Genomic DNA, 26,684 nt, shown 5'->3' with positions numbered 1-26,684 from the left:
CAATGTGGAATTATGGATGGGATCTGGGCAGCAAGTGTTATTAACCATGGAGTCATCTCTCCTGCCCACAAAATATTGTATTTTCTTTTAAATAATTTATTTTTATTTTGTGTGCAGGGCTTTCCCTGCATATATGACTGTGTGAGGGTATTAGATTAAGTTACAGACAGTTGTGAGCTGCCATGTGAGTGCTGGGAATGGAACCCAGGTCCTCTGGAAGAGCAGTCAGTGCTCTTAACCACTGAGCCATCTCTCCAGCCCCAAAATTTGTATTTTCACCTACAATTCACAACTCAAAAAACCTAGAGTTCCATAAGCCTTGCTTGGGAATGTTCACAACAAATCAGTGCTCATTAAGCAATGTGTTCACAGGAATATTAATCTCTCAAGGAAACAGCAAGAGCTACTCATGTCAATTTAAGTGGTCACTTATATCTATATATACCACAAATGGTCTCCCAAGCTTGAATCTTTGCCCTGTATGCTTGAAGCACATACATTGTGTGGGCAGTTATGTTCTCAATGAGTTTCTGTTGACTGTGCATACAGGTTGGACCAAACATGACTAATCTCAACCACTAATAAAATCACATTTGCATTTCGTAGTAATAGCCACTAGAGGATTGAGAAAATGCCTATCAACTTGCTAAAAGGCCAGGAGTTCCTAATGATTCTCTTTGACATATAACACATTCATACATGTCTTCTAGGTTAGCCATGGAGATGACCTATGTGAGTTCAGCATCATTCTTTATTCCTCCCTTGAGCCTCTGGCCCCTCTTTTATAAATGCTTAGATAGGTTTATTGAGAGGAAATACTAGACAGGGGAATCTAGTTCAGGGCATAATACATGATATATGACTGATTTTCCTTGCCGTGAAAAACAATAAATTGGAGTCAAAGGAAAAAGGTAACATTTTTTAATACAGGGTAGACTGCTCCAATAATGTGACAACCACAAGGAAGTAACAGAGCCACACACCCATCTGGTCCAAAGCATTTTTAGGTTAGGATAGGAGTAATTGCAAAGACCCTAAGGCATGAGTGCTTGGCCTGCTAGAGAAACAGCAAGGATAACCAATATGCAATGTGACCAGAAACCATAGTGGGGACAAGGAGGGCAGTGGAAGCTGAGGTCAGAGCATTAGCAGGATGGAGGTACTGTCAGATCAGAGAGGGTACTGGAGACCATTATTAAATTTTTGGCTTTTTACTTCAAGAAGAAAGTTGTCATAATGTTTGGAAATGAAAATCAATATGATCTTCTGATTTTATTTTTTATCTTGGGGATGGGCGGGGGTTGTTGCCAAAGATTGAGCCCAGGAACTTGTGCACACTAAGAAAGTTCTTTCACTTTGAGATAGGGTTATCCAGTCAGCTTCAGATTTGCTCTGTAGCCCAGGAACGTCTTGAATTTGTAATACCCCTGCCTTTAACTCCTGAGTATTTGGGATTACAGGCTTGCACCACCATACTCAGCACTGATGTTCTATAAAGGTCACTGTAGTTCCTGTGCTGAGAAATGGACTAGGGGCCAGAGGAACTAGTAAGAAAATACTTCAGTGAATAAAATAAAGGTGTGCAAAGGAATTATATATGAATGTTTTTTAAAATCTGCATACATTTTAAAGGTAAAAGAAGATACTAACTGCTAATGATTTAGATGTGAAGGTCTAAAAAAGAAAATAGCCCAGAACTCTAAGATTCTAAAATAAGCAACCAAGTCAATGATGCCATTTATTGTAAGATTGGAAAGAATGAAGGAAGACCACAATCTAGGAGTGGGTAAGGTGACATGTAGAGATGCTATCTCTGAAATACCTCTCCAGTCTTGAAGTGAGTAGCTAGTGCCATCCTGGCAGCTTGTGACCCTTTTCATAGGGTGAGGATGCACAGTTGACTGCATTTGTCTCCATCCAGGCCATAGATCTAGTATCCAACACTATAACTGGTAGCACTGAGGAGCTGATAACAATGAGACTAGGGAAGCCTAAAGCTGGTTAGGACTCCTCTCTTGTTCTGCACTAAATGGCAGCCAACTCCTAGAAGGATCTTCTGGAATCAAGACTACCTCGTGATCAAAAAAGATGATTAGAGGAAGAAAGAAAGGTAGATGAATTGATTGCTAGTGCAGACTAATACAAACTATTGGTACATGTTTCTCTTTGAATGGAAAACTTCCTCAGAGGTGTAAACACTTATTAGCAGTCTTCGGCCCATATATATATATATACCACCTTCTGAGACCAGACAAGGAGAGCAGAATTTTATCCTCTTTTTTCTTGCAAAGGCATAAAACAAGTATTCCTCTTGGGAAAGGAAGGTTCTCCCAGGAACTGTTAGTTATTAAATGAATCTAAAGAGTATGACTTTTTTAAAAGATTTATTTTTATTTTATGGGCTTAAGTATTTTGCTATATGCATATCTGTGTATCTGTATCCATAGAAACTAGAGAGGTCACTGAATCCCCTAGAATGGAGTTAGTGATAGTTGTGAGCAATCATGTGGGTGCTGGGAATCAAATCTGGGTTCTCTGGAAGAGGGGCAAGTGCTCTTAACCACTGAACCATCTCGTCAGCCTGCTTTTTATTTACTAATTTTCTTTTCTTTTCAGTATTAGGGTTTGAACCTGGGCCATTGTAGAATCTAGGCAAGTTTTCAACATTCAAACTATATCCCCAGGGCTTATTTATTTGTTTGAAACAGGATCTCCTATTGTCTAGGTTGAGCTTAAACTAGTTTATACAGCTGAGCATAACCTTAAACTCCTACTACTCCTGCCTCCACTGAACAAAAATGGTTGTCACAGGGCAGTTGAATATGGAGTTTTGATATGCTCATGCCTAAAACCTTTCTGTACTTAAAAAGAAATATAATTATAAGGAATACATACTCAGATTTTGCTATAAGGCATAAATTTACTGTTTAAAATTAAAAATATCAGGTACATTCTCTTGGGTTGATAAAATAAAGAAATCTCAGCACTTAAAATATTAAGTAATCATAAAACATATTCTGTATTTGATTCCCAGCACCACATAACAATTTCCATGTAAGACTACATTAAAATAGTATGTGAAAAAGACAATAGTACATATATAACCCCAAGGTTTTAATTTTTGCTCTATGCTTTTGTAGTGTTGAGGAACACACCCATGGGTCTTGTGCTTGGCAGACATCCTCAGTGCTGCTTAATTTTTAAAAAGACTGCATGTATAAATTATGTTAATATATAAATACAGTAACTTACACAGCACACATAATAAAATATCTCATAGGGCTAGGTATGGTGACACATATCTTTAATCCTAGTGCCAGCCAAGGCTATGTAGTGAGACCCTGCACCAAAAGTAAACAAACAAAAACAAACACCATATTTACTGGTCATGTTTGGAATTCAGTTTCTGCTTTTTACTCTGGCATGGGAAACTGAACTCAGGCTTTGAACATACTAGGCAAGTACTCCATCCTGGAGTCATATCCCTAACCCTGGAAGTCAGTTTACTAACTTAAAAAAAATCTACTTTTGTGTCTATTATATATTTCATGTTGATCAGAAGACTTCATCTTCCTTTGTGTGGCGACATATATCTTGGGTGATTTGTACAGGATGACCAGAAGTTTAAGGCCAGCCTCTGCTACACTGTCATTTTGAGGCCTGCCTGGGCAATATGAGACACTTTCTCAAAAAAAAAAAAAAAAAAAACTAAAAATAAACAAGCATTCATCAAAAAAAAAAAAAAAAAAAAAAAAAGACTTCCTCCTGAGAAGCCATTCATGGACTACTCCCCAAAGACCTCTCTCTGCCCTAGGGAGGAAGAGTCAGGCACAGAGCTGATTCCTCAGCTGACAGACTGCCCTAAGCTCCACCTGGCTGGAGACCCACTGTTAAACTAGAAGCTCCACAGTCCCCACCAGAGGGACAGGGAATGGCCTTTGTTTTCTATAAACAGACATGAAAAAAGTCAGGTTAAAACAGTCTTTAGAGGAAGGAAAATAGAAACCAGGCAGTGGGGAATGCTTCATATTCCTAAAAGCTTTTTTTGTAAGTTAACACATGGTGTCTGCTTCTCTCTAGTCACCTATTTATCACTCTTCTCCTTAGAGAAGGGAAAAAGCCCTGGCTGCTTTCCTAGTGCAGAGTTTTGTGGCTGGGGGAAGGAGGGAGAGGGAAGGAAGGAGGGTGCTTTAAGCATGATGCAAACCATTTGGAGCTGAGTGAGAGCACTGCCAACACAAGCTGCACTATTTAAACAAGTGAGGAAATGATCGTATATACAACATGCCAGCAAGCGCTTGTGCTCTCCCTCCCTCTCTCTCTCTCTCCCTGTCCTGACCCCTCCCTCTGCCCCCCCCACACCACCCCAAAGGAAGTCGAGAGAGATTTTTTTTTCAGGACACAGAGCTGGATCTCAGCGGCTAAAAGGTCGATATTTTCCCTTAACACCCTTCTCAATGACTTAATCATGTTCCCTTTGCACAAAAAAAAAAAAAAAAAAACTTCCTAAGAATAAAAAAGTCTGGAGAATTAAGAGAATGGGTAAATGGGGAGGGATGTTTGGCCTGAGGCTGACCTTATCCGAGGTTTTCTCCACGTAGCAGGGGTCCTGAGGGGCAGCCAGCAAGGGGACAAAGCCAGAGAGGAGCCGATCCTCTTCCAGGATAAGAAGGGTGAGGTCATCATCCGGGTCCTTGTACAGTGGCACCTCAGACTGATTCACTGCAGTGAGTATGTTACAGAAGTCAGCCAGTGTTGACCACACATCCACAGCAACCCTGTGAGGAACAAGATGAGAAAAGAGTGGCTCTAAAGAGATCAGTGAAAGTGTTCTTAGTGCTTTGGGAACACAAAGGTACTTGTAACAAAAGCTGTAAGGCTGGAAGCTGCCAAGAAATACTATCAAAAATGCAATATGAAGCTGTGCCCATGTGAGCCATCTGGGGTGTATTGCTCTATGTAAAGCTGAAATTGATTAGGGGAGTTTTAATCCTAACCAGAGAGGAGGAAAAAGAATTTTGAGAGTCAGTTGTCTAATGCAGGTCCTGTCACCTTTCCAGACAGTGTACTGAGACACTTACTCAAACCCCCTAGATACCCAGTGCCTAAGGCAGCTCCCAGAAGTCCCTGATCCTGCATAGTAAAGTGCCTGCCACAGAGACAGAAACTGGGCACTAGCTTCTTTCCTTCAGCCATAGCCACACTGGGAGCAATATCACTGAGAAGTCACATGTATTTTCTTCTTAGAAATACTTTATGTAAGCAGTAAAATGAATACCTATCCAAGAAAATCTCCCTCCCTGTCCTGTCAAGATCTGCCCGGGAAGGGAAAGCTTCTTGCTTACTTCAATGCTATCTTGACTGCCCCATACCTTCTTCATTCTCTCACTTGTACATTAGACACAGGATTACTAACCATCCTGGGACCATCCCTGTTTTAGCACTAAATTTATCACATCCCTCAAGTCCCCTAATCTGACACAAACAAGGGTGGTTGGTCACTCCAGTACCATATCACCAGGTTCTGGCTGAACCTGAGAAGAAACACTCAAAATACAAAATCTCCACTTAAAACTTCAAGGTAGAATTGACTTTCACCTCCAGAAAAGCTTCTAACCCAGGAGAGTGGAATAGGAGGTACCCTATAGATGCTAAGGTGTGAAATGTTAGGAGAGTTATTAAAAACAAAAACAAAAAACAAAAAAGAGAGATGGAGTACTAAGAGGCAATATGCCAAGAAGTTCTAAGTGTCACTCTGAAATCTCCAAAGGGTACTTACTGTCCATAAGCTTACCTGGTACAGCAGGGATCTCAGACCCAAGCCATTCATTCCCCACCCCCAGATGACAAGAAAGAGGACAGGCCAGGGTTACACTAGGGAGAATGTGGACTAGGGAGAGGTATGAGGGACTCTCTCACCAGTTCCAGGTGGAAGGAGGCTGAACTAGTTTATTTACTGTAATCACTACACTAAGAAAAGGCAATGAAATGAAACATCTTGTTTTCAAGAGCGTCCTGGGAACCAGGCGGAACACAGTCCCATTAATCACACAACGGCACATAATCAACACACGTGTACTGCAGAAGTAACTCACTTCCCAGGCTTTGCCCAGGAAAAAGAAAACGTTTGGGAAGAATCACCGGAGGGGTGAGAGATTTCTAAAGTCCCTCTGCACCCCTCTGCACAGACACCAACAAGCAGACTCATTCACAAAGCTCCATCTTTTGGCTCAGCTGAGTTTGGCTGTCAGAAATGTTTAAATATGGAAAAAAATAAACAGTTGCAACACGTTTCTTTGCAGAAATCTGCCTGGGCTCCTCTGTGATGTAATGGGAAACACGGCACTCAGGCTACCAGCTGTAGAATAAACAGAACTTTGAGGGTTAAAAGGAACTGAACTTTCCACGACCCCATCTGCAGAGAAGAAAATAATAAGAGGAATGATGCACTGCCCCACAGCTCTGATAGTTTATCCTCCGGTCCGGCTGCAGAGACAAGCACCGGATGTGATAGGGCTGCTCAGGGCTGCCTCTGAGGTTAGCACTGCCCATGGGAGACACACAGGGAGGCTCTTCTAGTTCCCTGCTTCCTCCCCCAGTGCCCCGCTGGCCACTTGAGCCCACTGCCTGAGTCTGATCCCACAGCTTGGTGAGCTTTGGCCAACAGGCACTGCTTGGCTACAGAGCAGCAATTTGGAAAATAAACAGGAAAAAACGCCAGTGAGAAGGAAGAAGGTGAAAAGTCTCCCATCTGAATTCTTGGCTTGGAGGTCCTGGTTGGTGCTATACAGGTCAAGGCTGCTTGAGGACATAGTTAGGGATGGGGGTGTGGGCAGCAGTATCCCCAGCCAGAGAGAGGCGGCAGAAAATCACCCACAGTTTCCTCAGTGGGAGGCCCCACATCCCTCTCATCCTCCCACCCATACCATCTTGGATCCAAGAAGAAGAAATATGTGGTACCATGTGGTTCTCATTACCATGCTCTCCTGTCCCCTAAGGCTCAGATAAACCAAAACTGACTCCTCCCAGAGGCTGCTGGCCACCACTAGGGACCCCTGCCCACATCTATCTCTTGCCCATTACCACCCACCTTGTGCCAGAACCTTATGACACACTGCAATGATAAGGTGGATGAGAATTCTTACCCTGTTGATTTTGTTAAGACAGCAGCTGGTGCCAAAAGACATAGGAAGTGCCCTGAGTTCCCAAGTCAGAAATATAAATAAAAGTGTTCCAAGGGTCAACCAGACTGATCAGAATTAAGGGAATATACAAAAAAAAAATGCTAAAACAAAAAGTCAATCCTGCAGTCAGTTCAGCCAGCCTGATCTTGTTGGTACCCACAGGCCAGTCTGTGACAAAGGTGTGGGAAACAGGGAGAATCAGCAAACTAACAGCAAAAGGAGAGGTACAAAAACCCAGGTGAGAAGCTTAAACTAAAACCTAATGCCTGCAAGAGGATGATGTAGTCTCTGGAAGCTTACTTCAACTGTGCCACTGGGCTGAGGTCAGTTCCACAGCTTCCTGTCTAAATAGAAGGGGAATATCTTGGATTATTCCCATGTTTCTTCCTTATCCCAATAAGATGTACTATCAAACCTTCACCTCACAGCAGTCTTTGGACCCCAAGTTGAGTCAAGGTTGGTGGAAGAGCACAAAATCAAATATTTATGACGATGAAGAACTTGAACACACTTGACATTACTTTGGGGGTTCAGTCAAGCCCCTCTGCCACCCAGTCCTATCTAGTTTTTTCTTGAGAAGGGGACAGGAGGGTTACAGGTGGGTAGGAGGGTGGGAAAGTAGGTGTGAGGAGTCTCACACTATGTAACCCCGACTGACTTCAAAGCCTCAGTGATCCTGACTGCTAGGATCACAGGTGCATGCTCCTATGCTTGGCTAAGGCAAATCCTTCTGGACAGTTCTGGTTCGACTTGTATTTTGGCGTTGTACCATAGCTCACAAAAGTTAGGATACACTCTTCACCAAGCAGACACCAATCAGCCAGAGAATATGAAACTGTTCAATAAACTCATTTATGGCTCCCAGAATGGTAGCAAGAGAGTCTCTCAGCAGCTGGGGTACGATTAGTGTGCAGGGATCAGCAGTTGCAGGGTGACCCATTGGCCCAACCTCACAGAACACACCACACACCAGGAAAGCAGACCCCTGGCTGGAGTCTGAATGCCAGATCCTAGCCTGGGACAGACCAGCAATGACTAGTTAGAGGTATGCACTCAGTACCAAGGATCACTACAGACATGCATTCACTTACTCCACCAGCAAGGGAAAAAAAAATAAGAGTTAATTTACTTTTTATTGCCTCAGAATTCCAAGGTTTAATGTAGCTGTCAGTTTGAGTGCAGTGCAGCTGCTGGCCGATGCAATGCAGCTCAGGCCAGCCCAGGTGACTGGGGAAACACATTTCACAGAAATGAACCAGCACACACTCTTGGCTGGTTGTTTGGAGGATATTGACTTGGGGAATCAGATTAACCCTTCAGGCTGGGGTTAGTTCTGCAAATAGCATTAGAAAAACTCTTCGGTCTAGGGAATTAAGCTTTGCTCTCAGGTGGGTCCATAGTTTTCTGTGTTTCTTAAGTTCTAGAGTTCTCTCACGGGAAATGTGACACAACTATGTACGCTGCAAGACTGAGGTGTGGAATATATGGGACATAGTATACCACAGCCATCATCTCCTTGTTCAGGAGGAGAGCCAGGTCTACTATCTGCCAGGGAAAGAGTCAGGTAGGACTGTTCCTAGAGCTCCAACAGGCAGAACTAAGGAAGGGCAACAGGTTGGAATGGTTTGGCCAGGGTTCAGTCTTTCTGGAAAGACCAAGGAAGACTAAGCACTCACACACTTCTTCATATTTTTACTGGGGGGAATAGGCTGACTGGTGATTAATATCAAGTACTATGACCCCATGTTACAAGCCTGCAGGGGCCTGTGGAGGTGGCCATTTCCTGTGTAATACCAGCTTGTTTAAACACTAACATTCAAACTCCACAGCTGCAGAACAAACCCGGAAAGAGTTGAGTGAGAAGAAGCCCTGCATTGTGTTTCAGAGCTATGGAAGATCAGAGAAGTAGTACAGATGGGAAACAAGTTGGGTTTTGGGTTCCTGGGGTGAAGAGATCTGGAAACAGCCAAGATGGTACAGAAAGTAGGTACAAGGAAGCGAAAAGCCCACTCAGTACAGGCTCACTGAGAAAGACAAAAAACTATCAAGCAAATGCTCGAAGATGTATGTTATCTGCTTTAAAAAATGTATTTCCCTTTTTTGGGTTTGGGAACCCAACTCACTGGATTAATAGACAATATAAGGTCCTGGCTGACCTGGAATACTTCTCACTCAACTGCAGAAAATGGCTTGTGTGAGCAGCTAGCAACAGAGATGGATACAAACCTAATAAGTCCAGTGGCATAAAAGAATAATATTTGGGCTTAATTGTTAGTAAATTCCGTCAAAAGCCTGTATGCAGCAGGATAAGTATATGGTTCTGGAACCTCAGTGCTATGAACTGCAGTAGGCTCTACGACAGGGTGGAGATGTAGCTACCTCACTGAGATACAGGAACCACAAAATTTTATTTTTAGATGCTGCCATGATACAAAGAGATCACTATTCCAGGAGGTAAGACAGGCAGCAAAATACCATTTTCCATGAACAAGAGATGTTTACTAGGTAAGCATTAGAACATAGGACCTAGTTGAAGACTATTCCTTCAACAATCCTAGTTCATACCAAAGATATCAACTGGGTACTTTGAAAAAGTACTCAGCCCTAAATCAGTTCTGCCTAGCAGAGCTATACTACAGCAAGGAAATAAAGCTTCTCCATGTTTCTAGACAGTGAAGCTAGAGCTCTACAATCAGCAACAGGTCATTGCAACCTCATCCGAGGATTTCTCAAGTACCAAAGTTGTCTCTTCTATTGTCACATCCCCAAACTCTATGTAGGTCACAGCCTTGTTTGATTTCAGTTCTCTCAAGTCATACTCATATGTATAGCCTCTGTCACATCACTATGGTGTGTTAAACCCATCAGCACTGGGTTTGGGAAAAAGCAGCCCCTAGGGTATCCTGACATCTCCATGGCCTGAACAAAACCCTTGGCGGCCTCCCTGGTGCCGATTCTCACGGTTCCTGCCTCTCCAAGCTTTTAGCTGTAACCACTCCAACACGTCTTTTCAGTTTAGCATACACTGGACCCAAATAACCTTAGCTCAGTGCTGGAAAGTCTCTCCCTGGGGTCAGCTGCTGTACCCTGGTAGGGTCAGACTAAAGCCTTAGACCAACACCCCTTCCTCTCACAAAGAGTCCTGTGGGAGGTGTGGGGAAAAGACAGAGGCTCCTGCCATGGGAGAGATCATGTGTGCCCTATACTCAGCACTTGGAGGAAGAGGAACCCCTTGGTGCCAGGCTGCAGCGCTGACGCCCCAAACTGGAGCCAGGGAGACTGGGTGGGGAGCCAGGGTAGCAAAGGGGCTTCCCACAGTCACCAGCACTTCCTTCAGGGAAGTGCTGATGGACTATTACTTAGTGACCTCCTAAAATGCTCTTTGGGAAGATGTATTAAACGTCCTTGAAAGGCTGCCGATTAGATTTGGGATCAGTTCTCATTCAAAGCTGCCTATGAGGGCGCATGAACTAGCTGCTTCTTTAACTCAAGTATTTCTATCTCATCTACAAGGCCAACATATGTGAGCTCCCTGAAGACACGCCCCCCCTTTCTCTCTGATGATGGAGCCTCAGAGGGGTCCCTAGGAGTTTTTTTCAAGTGTGCTCTGCAGACTGTATAGGACAAGCAATGGAAAAGCAGCAAGTTCAGGAATTTCTAGATTTTTTTTAAAACAGTACTCCAATCCAACAGTGTGATAAATGCATCCGAGCTACAATTAGGAAGATATATAGCGTCAGAATGCGAAGGTCTGGGCAGCCTGGTGAAACGCGGGCTCTCCAGAGCCCCAGCTATGTTTCCCATTATGTAACCCTGGTCATGGGCAGACAGCCAGACTCCAAATGAAAAAGAGACTCTGGCTTGGCACTGGTTCTATTTTCCTATCCTCATTTGGGGTCAGCACAGTGTCATACAGCTGCAGAGAAAGCTCTGGGGATTAAACCTGGGAAAGCCTCCAAGACCAGGACCTGGGTTCAAGTACCAGCTGAAAGCAATAAACCAACTGCCACAGCTGGGCTAGGTTTGGATGTTCTCAAAGTCCCCTGACTCTTTCACTTACTAAGAACTAGAGATCAAGATGAGGGAAGATTTGGCTTCAGCAGAGACTGTGAAATGAGGTAGGTTGTCCCACTGCCCTGGCTCTGCCCAAGGTCCTGGGATACAAGGAGCTCCTATGTCTAGGTTCATGGAAGACTGCTACTCAGCTTCTCTTCCCTTGGCTGACATTAACACCTTTCCTCATGGTCACTTGGTGAAGTAGAAAGCAGCTGCCTGCCGTTCCTGCCTTAAAAAAAAAAATCCCTGCTGTAGAAGAACTACAAAACTGTGCTGACAGTGAAGTAGGTGGTCCCTCCAAACACTAAAGTCTGTTCTAAAATCACCAAAACCCTCTATACTACTTTTTACAGTGGCCAAGGAAGTCACCTGCCACAGCCCACTACAATGCTCTTGCATCCAAAATCTCCTGGGACATGATGCCATTCTTAACACCTCCTAATAGATCCTTACCTACATGCCGACTCCAGATCTACCAAATGTCACTGTGGGGAAGAAACAGGTAGCTCTGCAAACATTCCCTTATCAACTCCTCAAGAGTAATGAGAGTCTGTCCCTGTCATCTAAGTGTTGAGCTCTGGAATCCCAGGACAGTGGAGGACTGTATACCATGAGTATCTAACCATACAAGGAGTGAGGGCAACAAATGAAGTAAGGGTCCAACTGGTCAGAGGGATCATCTGGGGGTGGACTTCCTAGAAGAAATGCAAGAGGAAATATAAACTATCTGGTCATCTTATCTTAAGATCAGAGAAATCTGTCTTTGCAGAGAAGAGATGCAGGCAAGGACCAATGAAAGCATGCAAAGAGGGCTGCTGTAAGTGGACGCCATTTCCTTCCTACTCCCTGGAGAACATTCCTAAACCTTTCAAAATGAAGATATGAAAGAAGGAACTTCCCAGTGTCACAGGAGTTATGGTTCTGATCTCTAGAGAACTATCTAGGGTATGTCATTCCCTATGGCCTCAAAAGAAGACTTCATAAAAGCCATTGTCTGGTGACTCACACCTGTAATACCAGTACACCGCAGTTGAAGTTGAAGGACTGCCATAAACCTGAAGCCAGCTTGGACTACATAGTAAGTTCTAGGTTAGCCTGGGCTATAGAGCAAAACCTTTTCTCAAAAACCAGACAGATAACATGGAAAAACAAAAAGAAGGAAGAAGAAAGGAAGGAAGGAAGGAAGGAAGGAAGGAAGGAAGGAAGGAAGGAAGGAAGGAAGTTCTCCATAGAGTGGATGGATGAGTACAAGACACAAGTATGAAAAGGCACAGAGCCACCAAAGCTTATCAATGATCGTATTCGGAGTATGCAGGTAGCCAGTTATAAGAAAATCTAGAAAAGAGAAACAGTAAAATTGTCAGTCCATTTTTCCAATGCTCAGATCTTAAGGCTAGAAAAAGGAACTACCCTCAATGTCAGTCAGACCAGGTTTGCTCTGCTGAAACTTAGACCTTATATGACTGTGCCTTGGGGTCAGGCCCAAGGACTGCAACGGCTGCTTGACACTTAAACTTGTATTCCAGAGACAGGCAGATGCTGACCCTCACTGGGGGTGGGGAGAGAAGAGGAGAGGAGGGAGAACACAAGAACAAGGGGACTGAATTCCTGACCACACTGACATTTCTCTTGCCCAGATTCAAAGAGTCAATATCCATAACCACAAAAACTTATTTACTAGGAAGTCACATCCAATATAGTATTGGGTCAGATTTATTTTTTTCTGTAAAGAAGTCTGAATAAGGGGGCTGGAGAGGGATGGCTCAGTGGTTAAGAACATTGGCTGTTCTTCCAGAGGACCAGGGTTCAATTCCCAGTACCTACATGGTAGTTTACAACCGTCTGTAGCTCCAATTCCAAAGGATCTGACACCCTCATACAGACATACATACATGGAGGCAAATCATTGATCAATGCTCATAAAATAAAAATAAATTATTTTTTTAAAAGTCTGAATAAATGAAGCAAATAGGATTCATGTGTCCCAAACCCTTCTAGTTCTACTGGAGATGGATGTAGTTTGGATCACATGTCCAGCTATAGATTGAACCCTTGTCCAAAGATGAGCAGCAGCATAGAGAACAGGCAATGGGCCATTTGCTCCAACATCCAATGAGAAAACAGGCTCAGCACCTCAAGCAAATGAAACCCAGCACTTCATGTATAAGCATCACATTTCCAAAGCCAAACAAAAGCCAAAGGGAGGGAGGGAGAGAACGATAAAGGGAAAAGTACCACAGAAGAATTAACAAATATAATGGTCCAGGACACTGGTGGGTCATAGCTAAGGGATCTGTGGATGTGGGCTGCGGTGACCCAGAAAGACACAAACTCTAGGGACACATGATCTGCTTCATTGTCCCTGACAGAAGAAAAAGACTACTAAGTGACCTTTCACACATCAAAATCAGTGGCTTAGATACTTAGAAAGTTGTATCTTTTTTTTTTCAGCTATTTTTCTTCCAAATTGCCTAATCCATATTACAGATTAATAGCCTAAAAATTTGAGATTGTACATACTAACTCTTCAAGGATCACTGCTGGGAAGTAGCTGCCCCTGGCCATCAGGTCTGCAAGTTCTTTTGTGTGGCTCCAGCTGCCCAACTCAGGGTTCAACCTTCCTCATGAGACTTCAATCTGGAACACATTTTAGACCTGGGAGGGCTCACAGGAAGCAAGTGAACTGTCTGATACTGGGAGCAATGTCCATACAGTTACAAAGCCAGAGCTAGGGAGGGACCAGAGAAAGCAGGAGTAACAGTTCAGGGGTGCCTCTTGGGGTGAGGTGCAAAGAAACAGTTTAGAAGGAAAGTAGGTGAAGAGACAAGACTGTACAGCCCACACAGAAAGTTCAGTGACTATTGACCAGAAATCTCTGCTTCAGCCTTCCTTCTGCGGGTCACCCATGAGTCTAGGAAATATACATGCCTGGTAGCCAATCTAGAGAAACTCCCTCTTTATTCCCAAGTAGCAGCAAAGGTGTCCATACTCTACCTCTCTAGAGTTTCCTTCTCCCAGTGAAGACTTCTGAGCAGGAATGATGAGGTGCTAGATACATATGCTTGGTCCTAAACACATAAATACACAGCTACAAAGCCCCTAGAACCTAAACCAGCTTTACCCAGGCAGACAAAAAAAAGAAAAGTAGAAGCAAGCTGAGACAAGCAGAGATAGACAAGAAGATACAGGCAAATCATACAAAGACTCCTCCTCCAACAGAAATATCCATATTAGCAAACAAAGAAAAACAAATTGACAAATGTATCATATCTATGTATAACTATGGACAAAGGCATGAGTTTTCAAGAACATTTTCAGGTGTTGGAAGATGATGGCTCAGTGGTTAAGAGTGTTTATTGTTCTTGATTACAGAAGACTCAATGTTCTACACGACAACTCACAACTGTACTTAACTCTAATTCTAGGGGATCCAATTCCCTCTTCTGACCTTCATGGGCCAAGCACATAGATTTTTATGTGTGTGTGTGTGTGTGTGTGTGTGTGTGTGTGTGTGTGTGTGTGTGTGTGTGTGTGTGAACAACAGTCATACACATAAAATAAACAAATGCATGAATAAATAGATCTAGGAAAGAAAAACATATTGTCATAGATCCAGACACTGGAAAAGATCCCCATGGGAATGGATGAACCCAAACACAGACTCAACGACACAAAAAACACAGATATAAATGGGCATAGACCCAGACTGGAACATATCTTATGGATACAACAGATATAGCCATAGACTGATACACATAGACACATATAGACAGCCAATGACAGGCATATTGAATTGCCCCTAGATGACGACCACACAGAAGTAGAAACACATAAAACTTCACACTTGGTACAGACAGATATTGAGACCCACATATCCACAGATACACATGGACAAATGGGACCCTGCCTGGCAAGGCTAATAGATTGAATCCAGACATAGACAAAGAAAGAACATACCTGGCTGTACAATACTTAGATGTAATTTATGCCAGTGAATTGTAAACATAAAAATTACTATAATAGTAAGTTCCATTATATGTTTTACTACTATTTTGAAATAAAACCCACAAAAAACTGCCATACAAACCATGTAGACCGTCTAAACAGAACCACATATCCTTAGAAATTGCAATACATCTCACACCAACAGATACCCCTAGAGGCACTAAACAGAGACAGGGAAAGAGCAAGGTGAAGAGACAACATGAGTGAATAGAGAAGGAAGAGAGATATGTATCCACTCATGCCACAGCACACATTATATGCCACAAAAGAAGGTGAAAAACACTGAGTACAGAAGGTAACATAAACAGATGTCAGATCAGTTAACAAAACTAAATAAAAGAGAAGAGGCAGCCGGGCGTTGGTGGCGCACACCTTTAATCCCAGAACTCGGGAGGCAGAGGCAGGCGGATCTCTGTGAGTTCGAGGCCAGCCTGGTCTACAAAGTGAGTTCCAGGACAGCCTCCAAAGCTACAGAGAAACCCTGTCTCGAAAAACCAAAAAAAAAAAAAAAAAAAAAAAAAAGAGAGAGAGAGAAAGAAGCAAAGTCTCACACATGCATCAGCATATATCTAGCTGCAAAGATGGTGAGCATAAACAGTATGGAGTGAGGATGAGACAGTAGGAACAAAGACGAAGAACAAGAGAGAGAACTATGGAGCAAGAAAAAAGGGAATGTTCAAAAGAAAGGAAGGGACTAGAGAATGAGTCAGATTAACTAACACCTCAGAGACAGGGAAGGTGTTAAGGGAATGGAAAAAACAAGGTTCAAATGAGGAAGAAATGCGGAAGCTGTAGTGATTAGGAGGAAGCAGACAATGACTAAGGACTAGGTGGGGTGGGGTGGTGAGGGATAGGGACACAGTGAACCATGGTAAGTGTGGAAGAACAGGCAAGCCAACTTACTGCAAGGGCAGATCCAAAGATGTGGGTGGAGGGTTCCAGGTGTCTGGGTAACCAAGCATCCAATCCGACCAGACTTTCACACTGGGGAGCAGTTCCTTCAGGTCCGGGACGAAGGAAGACACCTTGATGTCATCTTGGTCATCTAGTTCCTCAGTAGAGGACAGTTGAGCTGCAGAGGCAAAGTATGAGAACTGGGCCAATTTATGCTGTGGCCCTTCGGTGAAGCCTGGCATTCTGCAACAGCAGCAAACTCTTAGCAAAGCTGGACTCAAAAGTGAGGCCATGCACTAGCACTTTGGGAACTCTGAAAGTAGGACAAAAAGAACCAATGAACTGCCTTTTCTCTGGAGACACCTGCTTCTGCTTCACCTGAGGCCCAGCACAAATCTCCACTCTAGCTTCCAGCTCACTTTCTTAGTGTCCCTTTAGCACAGTGCCAAGATGTTACCAGAGTTCCTACTATAACTACAAAACCTGAACTTAATCAGAAGGAAATATAAGGGGGAAAAAAAAACAATTTGCAGAAAATTCTACAAAATAAATGGCTTGTACTTCAATAATGTCAAGGTTATGAAGCACAAAGAGGGACAGTCTCCTTTAGAAGACTAAAAAGATACAGTATTTAAATGCAATGTATACTAGAGCCTAGGGCAGAACCCCACCACTGCCCAAAGAACATAATTAGAGCTGGGCCTGGAAGCACACGCCTGTCATTCCAGTATCAGGAGGCTAAGCCAGGAGAATTTTGAGTTTGAAGTCAGGTTGGGCTACAGAATGACTTTAAAGGCATCTTTCTCAGCAAAGAACATTATCAGAGAAATTCATATAAATTAAATAAGGCCTATAGACTCAATAATTGCACTACATCAATATTGATTTCCTAATTTTGTTTATTTTATTTTTTGAGACAGGACTGCTCTGTGTAATAGCCTGGTTATCCTGGAACTCATTTAGTAGACCAGGCAGGCCTCGAACTCAAATAGCTCCTCCTGCCTCTGCCTCCCAAGTGTTGGGACTAAAAATCGTGTGCCCTAATTTTGTTTTATTAAATTGAGTTTGTTTTTAATTATGTGTACTTGTGTTTGTCTACATGTGGGCACATGACTGCTGGTGCCCTTGGAAGTCAGAAGGACATTTGGATGCCCTAAAGCAGGAGTTGCAGGTGGCTTTGAGTTGCCCAATGTGAGTGCTGGGAACAGAACTATATTCTCTACGAGAGTAATATGTAATCTTAGCCACTGAGCCATTGCTTTAGCCCTGACTCCCTGGTTTTGGTAATTGTTCTTACTTGCTTGTTGTTTTGCTAGGGATATAACCCAGGCCTTGTGAATGATAGGAAAATACTCTACTGCTGAGCTACATCCTCAGTCCCCAGATTCTGGTAACTATTAAGATATTGTCCTTGCTGGGTAGTAGTGGAGCACTCCTTTAATCCCAGCATTTGGGAGGCAGAGACAGGCAGAGTTCCAAGTTCAAGGCCAGCCTGGCCTATAGAGTGAGTCCTAGGACAGCCAGGACTACACATAGAAACCCTGTCTCCAAAAAAGAAAAAACAATCCTTAGTGTGAGGAAACACAAAGTCAAGTATTTAGATCTAAAGAGCCATCACACATGCCACTTAAGATCAAATGGTTCAGTACAAAAATACTAACTGTGCATGTATATGTGTGAAAAATAATAAGCATGCATTTGTAAATCAGAAAACCTAAATACATGGTAAAATATTAACTACCTGGGAGTCTAGAAGAAGCATATATAAAAATGCTCTGCATTATTCTTTTAATTTTTGTTTATTATTTCCGTGAATATGAATATGAACATCACAGGACAACTTTGTGGAGCTGGTTCTCTCCTTCCACTTTTAAATGGATTCTGAGGGTTGAACTGTTAGGCTTGTATGATTTACCTACTGAGCCATACTGCTGGCCCTGTTCGTATTTTTTGAGACAGGGTTTCATGAAATCCAGTCTGATCTCAAACTCTATATATAGTCAAGAGTTACCCTGGACTCTTAGTCTTCCTTTCTCTACCTCCTGAGTCATTGGGGTTACAGGCATGAGCCATTAAGCTCAACTGTTCTGTAAATGTGAAATTGTTTTAAAACACAAAGTTGTCCCTACCCTTGAACAAAAGGCAACTCTAGAAGCAGGAGGCATTCACAGCACTGGTACAATGGGATAAGGGAGGGAATGGTTTTGCTGCTTGTCAATACTGATACAGAAGTTGAGAGGAAAGTATGATCTTAGTTGTACCTCTCTTGGCCACAGTAATCTAAGGGGCATATACCTCAAAGCAAGGGCTAGTGATACCCATTTAGTCTAGTGAATTCAAGATAGCTGGCCTACAGTGAGTATAGCAGAGCTACCACACACCAAAAGAAGACATTAATATAAAAACATAGAAACATAAATTATTAAAACAAAGGGAAACTTGTTCAGTCCTTAGCACTGGGGAGATAATAAAATGGAAGGGAGAACTCATACTCAGTCTTCAGATCTTGTATTTATTTTTAGTTTTTGTGTGTGTGGGTGTTTTGCCTGTATGTTTGTTTGTGTATCATTTGCATTCCTGATGTCCTCAGAGGCCAGAAGAGAACATCAGATTCCTTGCATTTGGAGTTACACATGTTTGTTAGCTAATATGCGGGTGCTGGGAATATAATCAGGGTCCTCTGAAGAGCAGCTCTTAACCACTGAGCTATCTCTCTAGTTCCTCTCCAGGTCTTTTTAAAGATATAAGAACACATAAAAAGCCAGGTGATGGTACATGCCTTTAGTCCCAGCACTGGGGAATCAAAGACAGGTAAATCTTCTGTAAGTTCAAGGCCTGCCTGGCTTATATAGAGAGTTCCAGGTCAACAAGGACTACACAGTGAGAGAGACCCTGTCTATGAATGAATGGATGGATGGATGGATGGATGAATGAATGAACGAACGAACAAACAAACAAATAAAAACAAAGCAAACAAAAATCCCACATAAGAAGGAGCCCATAGGTAAGAAAAAGGGAAGGAACAGAGCCACAAAGAGAAAAGAAGTCCTGGTAGGCCATCAGACTACAGATGAAGGTAACAAAAAGAAGAGGGAATGCTGGGAGAAAGAAGACCAGAGAACATGGAGAAGACTGAGCACCAGCACTCTGAGGTTCAACTGGACAGGATTGGGCAACTGGAAAATGCAATGGCCAGGGCCTTCCTGCGTACCTTTGGCAGAGTCCTTAAGTAAGCATGTGCAGCGCTGTACCAGCAGGGAGAACATAGCCAAGCCCAAGGATGCAGCTTGTTCCTGGATCACAGAGCGACACTCCTCTGAGAAGCAGTCTGCAAAGGAGCAAAGGAAACTCCATCACACTCCAGGGTCCAAGTGCTACCTTGCTGCCCTATGGGAAGGGCTCCCTGGACACATTGCTCAGCTTTTTTTTCTCCCTCTACAAGTACAGGTGATGATAATAACCTCTCTCTTGAAGTAAATTTATAAGACCTTGTATTATATATGGAGCACTTACCAGTATGTCCTGCACACAGATAACTGCTTGATAACATCACAAGATATCCTGTAATGTGTATCTTTTAAATTTTTAATCTATTATTTTTGATTAAAAAAACCATGTATCACTTATTACATGAACTTAAAGATGAACACAAATCAATTTTAGGCACTTTTTCAGTACACAGTATGAGAAATTTCTAACAAAGAAAGTGTATGTAAGCAGGCAATACCACAAAGATACCTTCATTTCTAGAATGCTCAAGGGTTAGATAATTTAAAAGGTGTAAAATACTGAAAGACTAATAAAAACAGTTGTATACCGTATTTTTATTATTTTTAAAATATTAATTAATTGATAATTTCACATGTGTATATGATGTAGTTTCAGGAGGCAGGGTCTCAATCCTCTGTTGTCCCCCAACAGTTCTCTGAACCCCTAGTACTTCCCAACAAATACCCCTCTTATTTTCTTATCTTTTATTTTTTAATTTTCTTTTCTTTAAAGATTTCTTTTATTTTATATGCATGTTTTTGCTTGCATGTAAATATGTAGACCATGTTCGTGCCTAGTGCCTGGGGAGACCAGAGAGGGCACTGTGTGCCTCTGTGTAGGTGCTGTATCTCCAAACCCAGATTCCAGCCCCTTTCATGTCTTTTAAAAATATTATTTATTCTTTGGTAATTTCATATATGAATGCCTTTAGATCATATGTACTTTTCTTAGTGACCCACCAAGATTAAAGTTGCTAGCATGAGCATGGTGTGGGGTTATTTAGTTGTGCATAAGCAATTCACCAAAGGCTATACCACTTGTAAAAAATGATTCCCCCACTGTGTAAATTCTTCATCACATCACTTCCCTAAGCTTCATTAACTCAAAGTGAACAAAATAAACTGGAGTTATAGTTCCTGCTTTAGTTAGCTACTTCTAATGTAAAACTATGGTATCAAAACCTTACTTCATCAGCAGGAACACAATCAACAACAGATTTAAAACTTATTGTTTCAGATCACCAACTTTGGTTCCAGGCCTAGGTCGTCTATATTCCTCATTCTAAGACAGCACACATGAGACACAAAAACCCATTAACCTACTTTTGCTGAATGAATTACTTTTTTTATTTTTATTTTTTATTTTTTGGTTTTTACGAGACAGGGTTTCTCTGTATTGTTTCGGAGGCTATCGGTCCAGCCTGGCCTCGAACACACAAAGATCCGCCTGCCTCTGCCTCCCGAGTGCTGGGATTAAAGGCGTGCGCCACCACCACCCGGCTTGAATGAATTACTTTTATAGAGAGCAATGCTTATCACATAATGTATTTGATCAATGTTAGCTCCCCCGCCCCAGGGCTAAAAAAAAAAAAAAAAAAAAAAGTAACCCTGGCTCCTAATATTAGACCCTCATCTCTCACTCTTACACCCTGGCTTTAACTTCTAGTTTTAGGTCACTGAAAGGAGCTACTCTGTTAGTGGGCAGAACTAGTCTCTGATAGGAGCTAAATAATACCCCCCATACATCTGCCTTTACTTGTATAGTATCAGTGGTCTCTTCAACAGCCATTTCATCCCGTCTTGAGGGCAATCAACAACACGTCACAAACAGTCCAACTTCAGCCTCCGGGGAGGAGAAACCCAACACACAAAGGGAGATGGACACAAGGGACAAGCTCACTAGCTTTAACAGTAGCAAATCTGTTAATCCCCTCAGTAACATAGGAGAATGCAGAATCTCCAGGTGTTAAAAGAATAATTATTCACACACTTAATCTCTGTTCCGGTCTGCATTTTGACCTATCATGCTGCTAGTCTTGCCAGGGTCCTAAACAAGTTACTCCAGGAGACACCATACAATCACAGTTATTGCTAAGACTTCATCCTAAGATGTTCCAGTGGGTAGGGGGCACTTGCTACTAAGCCTTACAACTTGAGTTATTCCTGGAATCCACATAGTAGAAGGAGAGAAGTGATTCCAGGAAGTTGTTCTCTGGTTTTCACACCTGCATTATAGCATATGCACACACAGATACACACAGACACACACGTAATTGTGATAATTAAAAAAAAAGAGAGACAGAAAGTAAACAAGCATATAAGAACCAAGACAAGAAAGAATATGAGCAAAAGAGTGGAAGACCTGTAACTCAACCCAAGAAAAGCTGCAATGTCTCCCTGCACTCCCAGTCATAGACAGCAGCACTGCCAATTCCATTCTATCTAGTATGGATTCCTGCAAGCAACTGCCAGCAACCTGCCTTTACTAAGCAACAAAGCCCAGATGAAGGAATAAAGCCAGGACACAGGAAGCTGTGAGAGGATAAGTAAAAGCCATAGCCTGGAATCTGAAACACTTGATCAAATTATCATCCCCTCTTCAACTAGACATCTTAGGAAGAAGTCACCTACAAACTGAAGGCTACAGGGATGGAAGAAGATGTCTTTGCTCAAAAAAAAAATGGCTATACTAGTTTCTTTTCAATAGAAATAAAATGGGCCAGAGGGAGATTACTTTCTCCAAGCTCATCTCTACTTTAATAAACAGTAATCTCAGACTATATTATCTCTCAGAGTTCAGGGTGGGAGCTAGGGCACAACAGGAAGAATGAAGTGCTTAAGAGCAATGATATCTGTGGCCTCTGAGAGACTAGACTGGCTACTGCATAAGGTATAAAACCAGGTAGATATCAATAAGAACCTCTGGTGTAGAAGCAGAGAAACAGCCTGAAGGCAGTTTTGCAGCTGCCTTGCACGGTTATATCACTTTTTCTGCATCACCATGCTCTCTGAGGCAAAGGCTCCAAAACACACTGCCTGTTTGTTAGGTGCCCCAACTAGTGAAGAGGTGCAAACTAGGGAGGTAGTCTTCCCTTATAAGTAGGTAGACATATCCCAAGCTATCCAAGAATGTGTGAGTCTTGATCAGCCCTAGACTTAACTTGCTATCTGACAACGTTTAACAGAAGGCCTGTTCTCCATGGTTTGGTTGTATGACATGCACATACTGAACATCTATGATGTGCTAGATTCAGCACAGAAAATAGCTACAAATAATTGTGGGGGTTTTTGTAACTAAAGGACTTCTTACTAGGTTGAGTTAAATTATCATTTACCCAAGTAACCATGACAAATATGGACTCAATACATTGTAAGTGAAAATGTATTGAGTGTATAGTATACTCAGGATGCTCTTGGCCTCACACAGATACTATTAGAGTATTCACTCTCATGAGAGCTGGTAGGAAAACAGTATCTAGAGTCCACAGCCTACCTACTGTAGGACTAAATTTAGGAAACTGGGCCTAGTTTGATACATCCATATATATCCCTAAAGTTGGGCTGGGTCAAACCAGAAAGTGATGTGGGTGGGGAGGAAAAGGCATTGTTTGCCTTGATATTTGTCTGGTTCCTCTGGCTTTGTGTCAGGTAGCAGAGGCTGACATGAGCTGAGGAACTCATTAACATTGTGAAATAGCCTTTCCCCTTCTTTCCAAAAGCAGGCTTTTTTAAGGATTTAGGGGGATGGTTTTGGCTAAGGACACCAGACGGAAATACTTCTTACCAAGAAAGTCTGCTGAGGTCTAAAGTTGGTCTTGCTTCTACCTACAAGTGGTCAAGTGACCATATTTCCCAGTACACCCATGGCCAAATACCTACCTGCTCAGGCAGAAATGTCTTCTTGCTCCTATGTCACAAGGAGACTTCCTCATTTTTCTGAGAATATATTCATGGAAAACATAAACCAACTGTCGTCAAAGTTGTATGAAATCAGGAAATGGGGCGGCCGGGAGAAGGCTGCCATGTGGCCGGATGTTATGTATTTCTAATTAGTGCTATACATCTTTCAACAGCAAGTGTCCTTCTGCTGGAAACACAACACACTGCCCTTGTTATTGTAACTGTCAGAGAAGTGCTTAAACAGATAATCTCCAGGAAAAGTGATAAACATGTCCCCTCTCCCACCAGTCTGTGTGCAATGGTGCTGCCAAAGCAAAGCTGTGCCTGATGGCTCCAGGATGGCAAAGCATCCTCCTGCAGGAAATGGGAGTGAGGCAGGAGAGGTGGGGAGGGGATAGGAGGGAAACAGTACAGGCAGGCCCACCTGCTTGGAGCTGTGAGCTCAGCCAAGAGACAGTGACTCAGAATCACTGCTTTTGATCAACTCCTGGGATAGGGTACCAAATCTTTGTAAGGGAGAGATTTGGAGAAAACCCTAGTAGTGGGATGGGGTTTGGCTGGCCATAGAAAAAAACCTGCCAGCAATAAAACCAGCATAATTCTCTTAGTACACATAGCCAGCTTCCTGGCAAGAGGATGGGAAGAGTAACGAAAGACTGACTCAGGGTGAATGACATGTAAGTATGCTACCCTGACAGCAGTGGGAAGGATTCAGAGAGCACTGGATTTAACGGCGATTCTATCACAGACAAGCAACTGTCTCCTTGGTTGTCTTACTAATAACTAAGGAAAAATTCAGCTGACCACTTTCTCACTGATCCCGCCCCCCACATACCCCAATCTACTCTTAGAGGAAATGACTGGCCAGTCATCTCCAAACTAGCACCACCTGGAGGCAATTTGTTGGCTCTTTTGTATCTTTTTAGACATCAGGCTGCTTCTCTAATGAGTCAGTCACCAGTTAGATACAGGGCTGGCATAGTTCCTGGGTAGCCCACCCAAACCTCCCTGTCTGAAGGAAGTGGGTAAAGAGAGCATCCCTCTGCTGTTGCTTGAGCCACAGAGTTCCTTGTGGCAGCTGCTGGCTAAAGAGGAGGCAGGAGGAGGGAGTAAGATCTCAGATCAAAATGAGAGATGTTCTTGTCCTTGGGGCATTTTATTCCCTCAAGTATGGAATGAATGAGTCAGAAGAATGGAACACTGATAGATCCAAGCAACATACTCATGCACAATGGTGGAAGAGTTAGATGAACTGAGTCTAAGGCAAGCTGTGACATATCCCTAAACAGGGTACAGTAAAGAGATCAGAAAGAGGGACATGGAAAGTAACCTTTCCCCTGATGAACTTTCACTGACATACCTAATGCTTATGTTGGGTCTTTCAAGATTGTAAAACTGTCATCGTCTCCTTCTTCTTCTTCTTCTTCTTCTTCTTCTTCTTCTTCTTCTTCTTCTTCTTCTTCTTCTTTTTGGGTAAACTTTCTTTTCAAAGTGGTAGGTGTAGGGAGAAAGACCATCTAAACTTCCTACTAAAATGACCTCTCTGGTTATTTGAAAAAAAAAATTTATCTAGAGGGTTAAAGAGATGGCTCAGTGGTTAAGAGTACTGACTGCTCTTCCAGAGGACCAGGGTTCAATTGCCAGCACCCACATGGCAGTTCACCACTGTCTATGAGTCCAGTTCCAGGAGATCCAATATCCTCACACAGACACATATGAAGACAAAAACACCAATGCATATAAAATAAAAATAAATTATAAAAAATATTTATCTAGGTGTGCAATTACAGGAGATAGAAATTTAAATAGCATTCTTCCCATGGGAAGATGAAAATCTAATGAGGAGGACAAGTCATAGCGAATCAGAAAAATAGATGCCTCTTGTCCCTGAAAAGAAAGGAAAGTAATTTCATATACTATCTATCAAGGGTTTCATGGAAGAAACCATTTCTGGGTTGGGCTGTAAGATATGAGCATTAAAAGAAATGGTTGATACAGGAAGGATTGTGTACATTATACAAGGGATGCAGGTTAGAGCACACAAAACACTCAATGAACTCTGCTTATAGCATAACAGTAGCCAAAAAATACAGAGCCTGAAATGCTGAAACATGGACTGGACCTCAAGAGACAGTAAGGGAGCACTCACTTAAGATTCCTGAATGAAGCTATGCTGGATATTTTGTGAAGATTAATCTAGCTAAGGGTTGCAGTGTAACAGCTCAGTGGAGGAGCACTTCCCTAGCATTAGTGAGGCCCTGGGTTCAATCCCAGATGCAGCCATACACACACACCACTAACCTAGTAAAACAACACAATAGGTTAGGACAGTTAGAAAGCTAACAGAGTTTGAATTCATTTTAATTAACAGAAATTATATAATTATGTGAGTAGGGCATAGTAGAGCATGACTATAATACAAGCATTTGGGAGATGGAGGCAGGAGGATCAGTAATTTAAGGTTAATTTCAGGTATATGGGCCAACCTAGGCTCCAAGAGACGTTGTCTCAAAAATCATCAAGAAAATTTGTATAAAGAGCATTTCCTAACCCTCAGAACCAGCAAACAAGGGACATGTAAAAGTATGAAAAGTCCTCTAGGAAGAGGTGAGGGAAAATGAAAAGAAAATTATGTTGGAAGGGGAACTGCTGGAACAGGAGACTGTCACTGTGGCACTCTCCTCCAGCTCCAGAAGGTCTGGAGTACTCAAGAAAGATAACCCTTACCAAAGAAGATATAGAAAAGGGGCAGAGACCCAGGATTGCAAACACCTGGAGACAGGGAAGTGTGCCTCAAGGAGTCCAACCCCCACTCCCCACCCCCCAGCAACACACTCACTTGACTCAGGGCCAAATCCTGTCTTTCTAGAACAAAGACACTTCAGGGGGTCAGAAATGCTTGGGGGAAGAGTTGCTGGAGTAGGCCTGGGAAGTCTGAACTGGCTATCCCTGTGGAAGCTATTAGATATTCAGCACTTCATTTGTTTCCAATTTTTGGAGGAGTGCAGTTCTAGGTTGTGGGGTGAGAGGCTCCTCTCTGACGTAATCAGGAAGCAGCTGCAAAATTAAGGAATCCCTCATGACATCATAAAAAGGGTCTATGGTTTACTGGGGAAAGTATAAAAATTAATTACATATCCCCACATGACTCCTTTCTCCTAAATCTCTATATAGGTCCCTTTACCCTCACACATTCTCTATCAACAACACCCAGAAGCTGTTCAATGGACAAAATATAAAAGGGCAAAAACCCTGGGAGAGAATGTTCTCTGGTGCAGTGGTCCCATGGATCTGGGATGTAACAGACTAAACTAAACTAGCATTTTATATATGTGGCATGTTTCACCAACAAGTGTGGGGAGAGATCTTAGGTACC

General features: G+C 42.6%; 1 protein-coding gene across 2 annotated transcripts in view; it reads right to left on the bottom strand.

Annotated features, from left to right (window-relative positions):
- Smg6 (SMG6 nonsense mediated mRNA decay factor) overlaps positions 1-26,684 on the bottom strand; it is a 237,654-nt gene that overhangs the window by 109,175 nt on the left and 101,795 nt on the right. For both annotated transcript variants that reach the window (XM_040749136.1, XM_040749135.1), the window contains exons 11-13: positions 19,351-19,467; positions 16,149-16,317; positions 4,577-4,778 (exon numbers count right to left, since the gene is read on the bottom strand). In XM_040749136.1, coding sequence (XP_040605070.1) covers positions 4,577-4,778; positions 16,149-16,317; positions 19,351-19,467 — 488 coding nt within the window. The remainder of the gene's footprint in view (positions 1-4,576; positions 4,779-16,148; positions 16,318-19,350; positions 19,468-26,684) is intronic.

Source organism: Mesocricetus auratus, unplaced genomic scaffold (assembly GCF_017639785.1).
Source record: "Mesocricetus auratus isolate SY011 unplaced genomic scaffold, BCM_Maur_2.0 Super-Scaffold_100007, whole genome shotgun sequence".
In the NCBI taxonomy this organism is placed as follows: Eukaryota; Metazoa; Chordata; class Mammalia; order Rodentia; family Cricetidae; genus Mesocricetus; species Mesocricetus auratus.
Note: the sequence above shows the minus strand (reverse complement) of the source record. Positions and strands in the feature narration are given on the sequence as shown.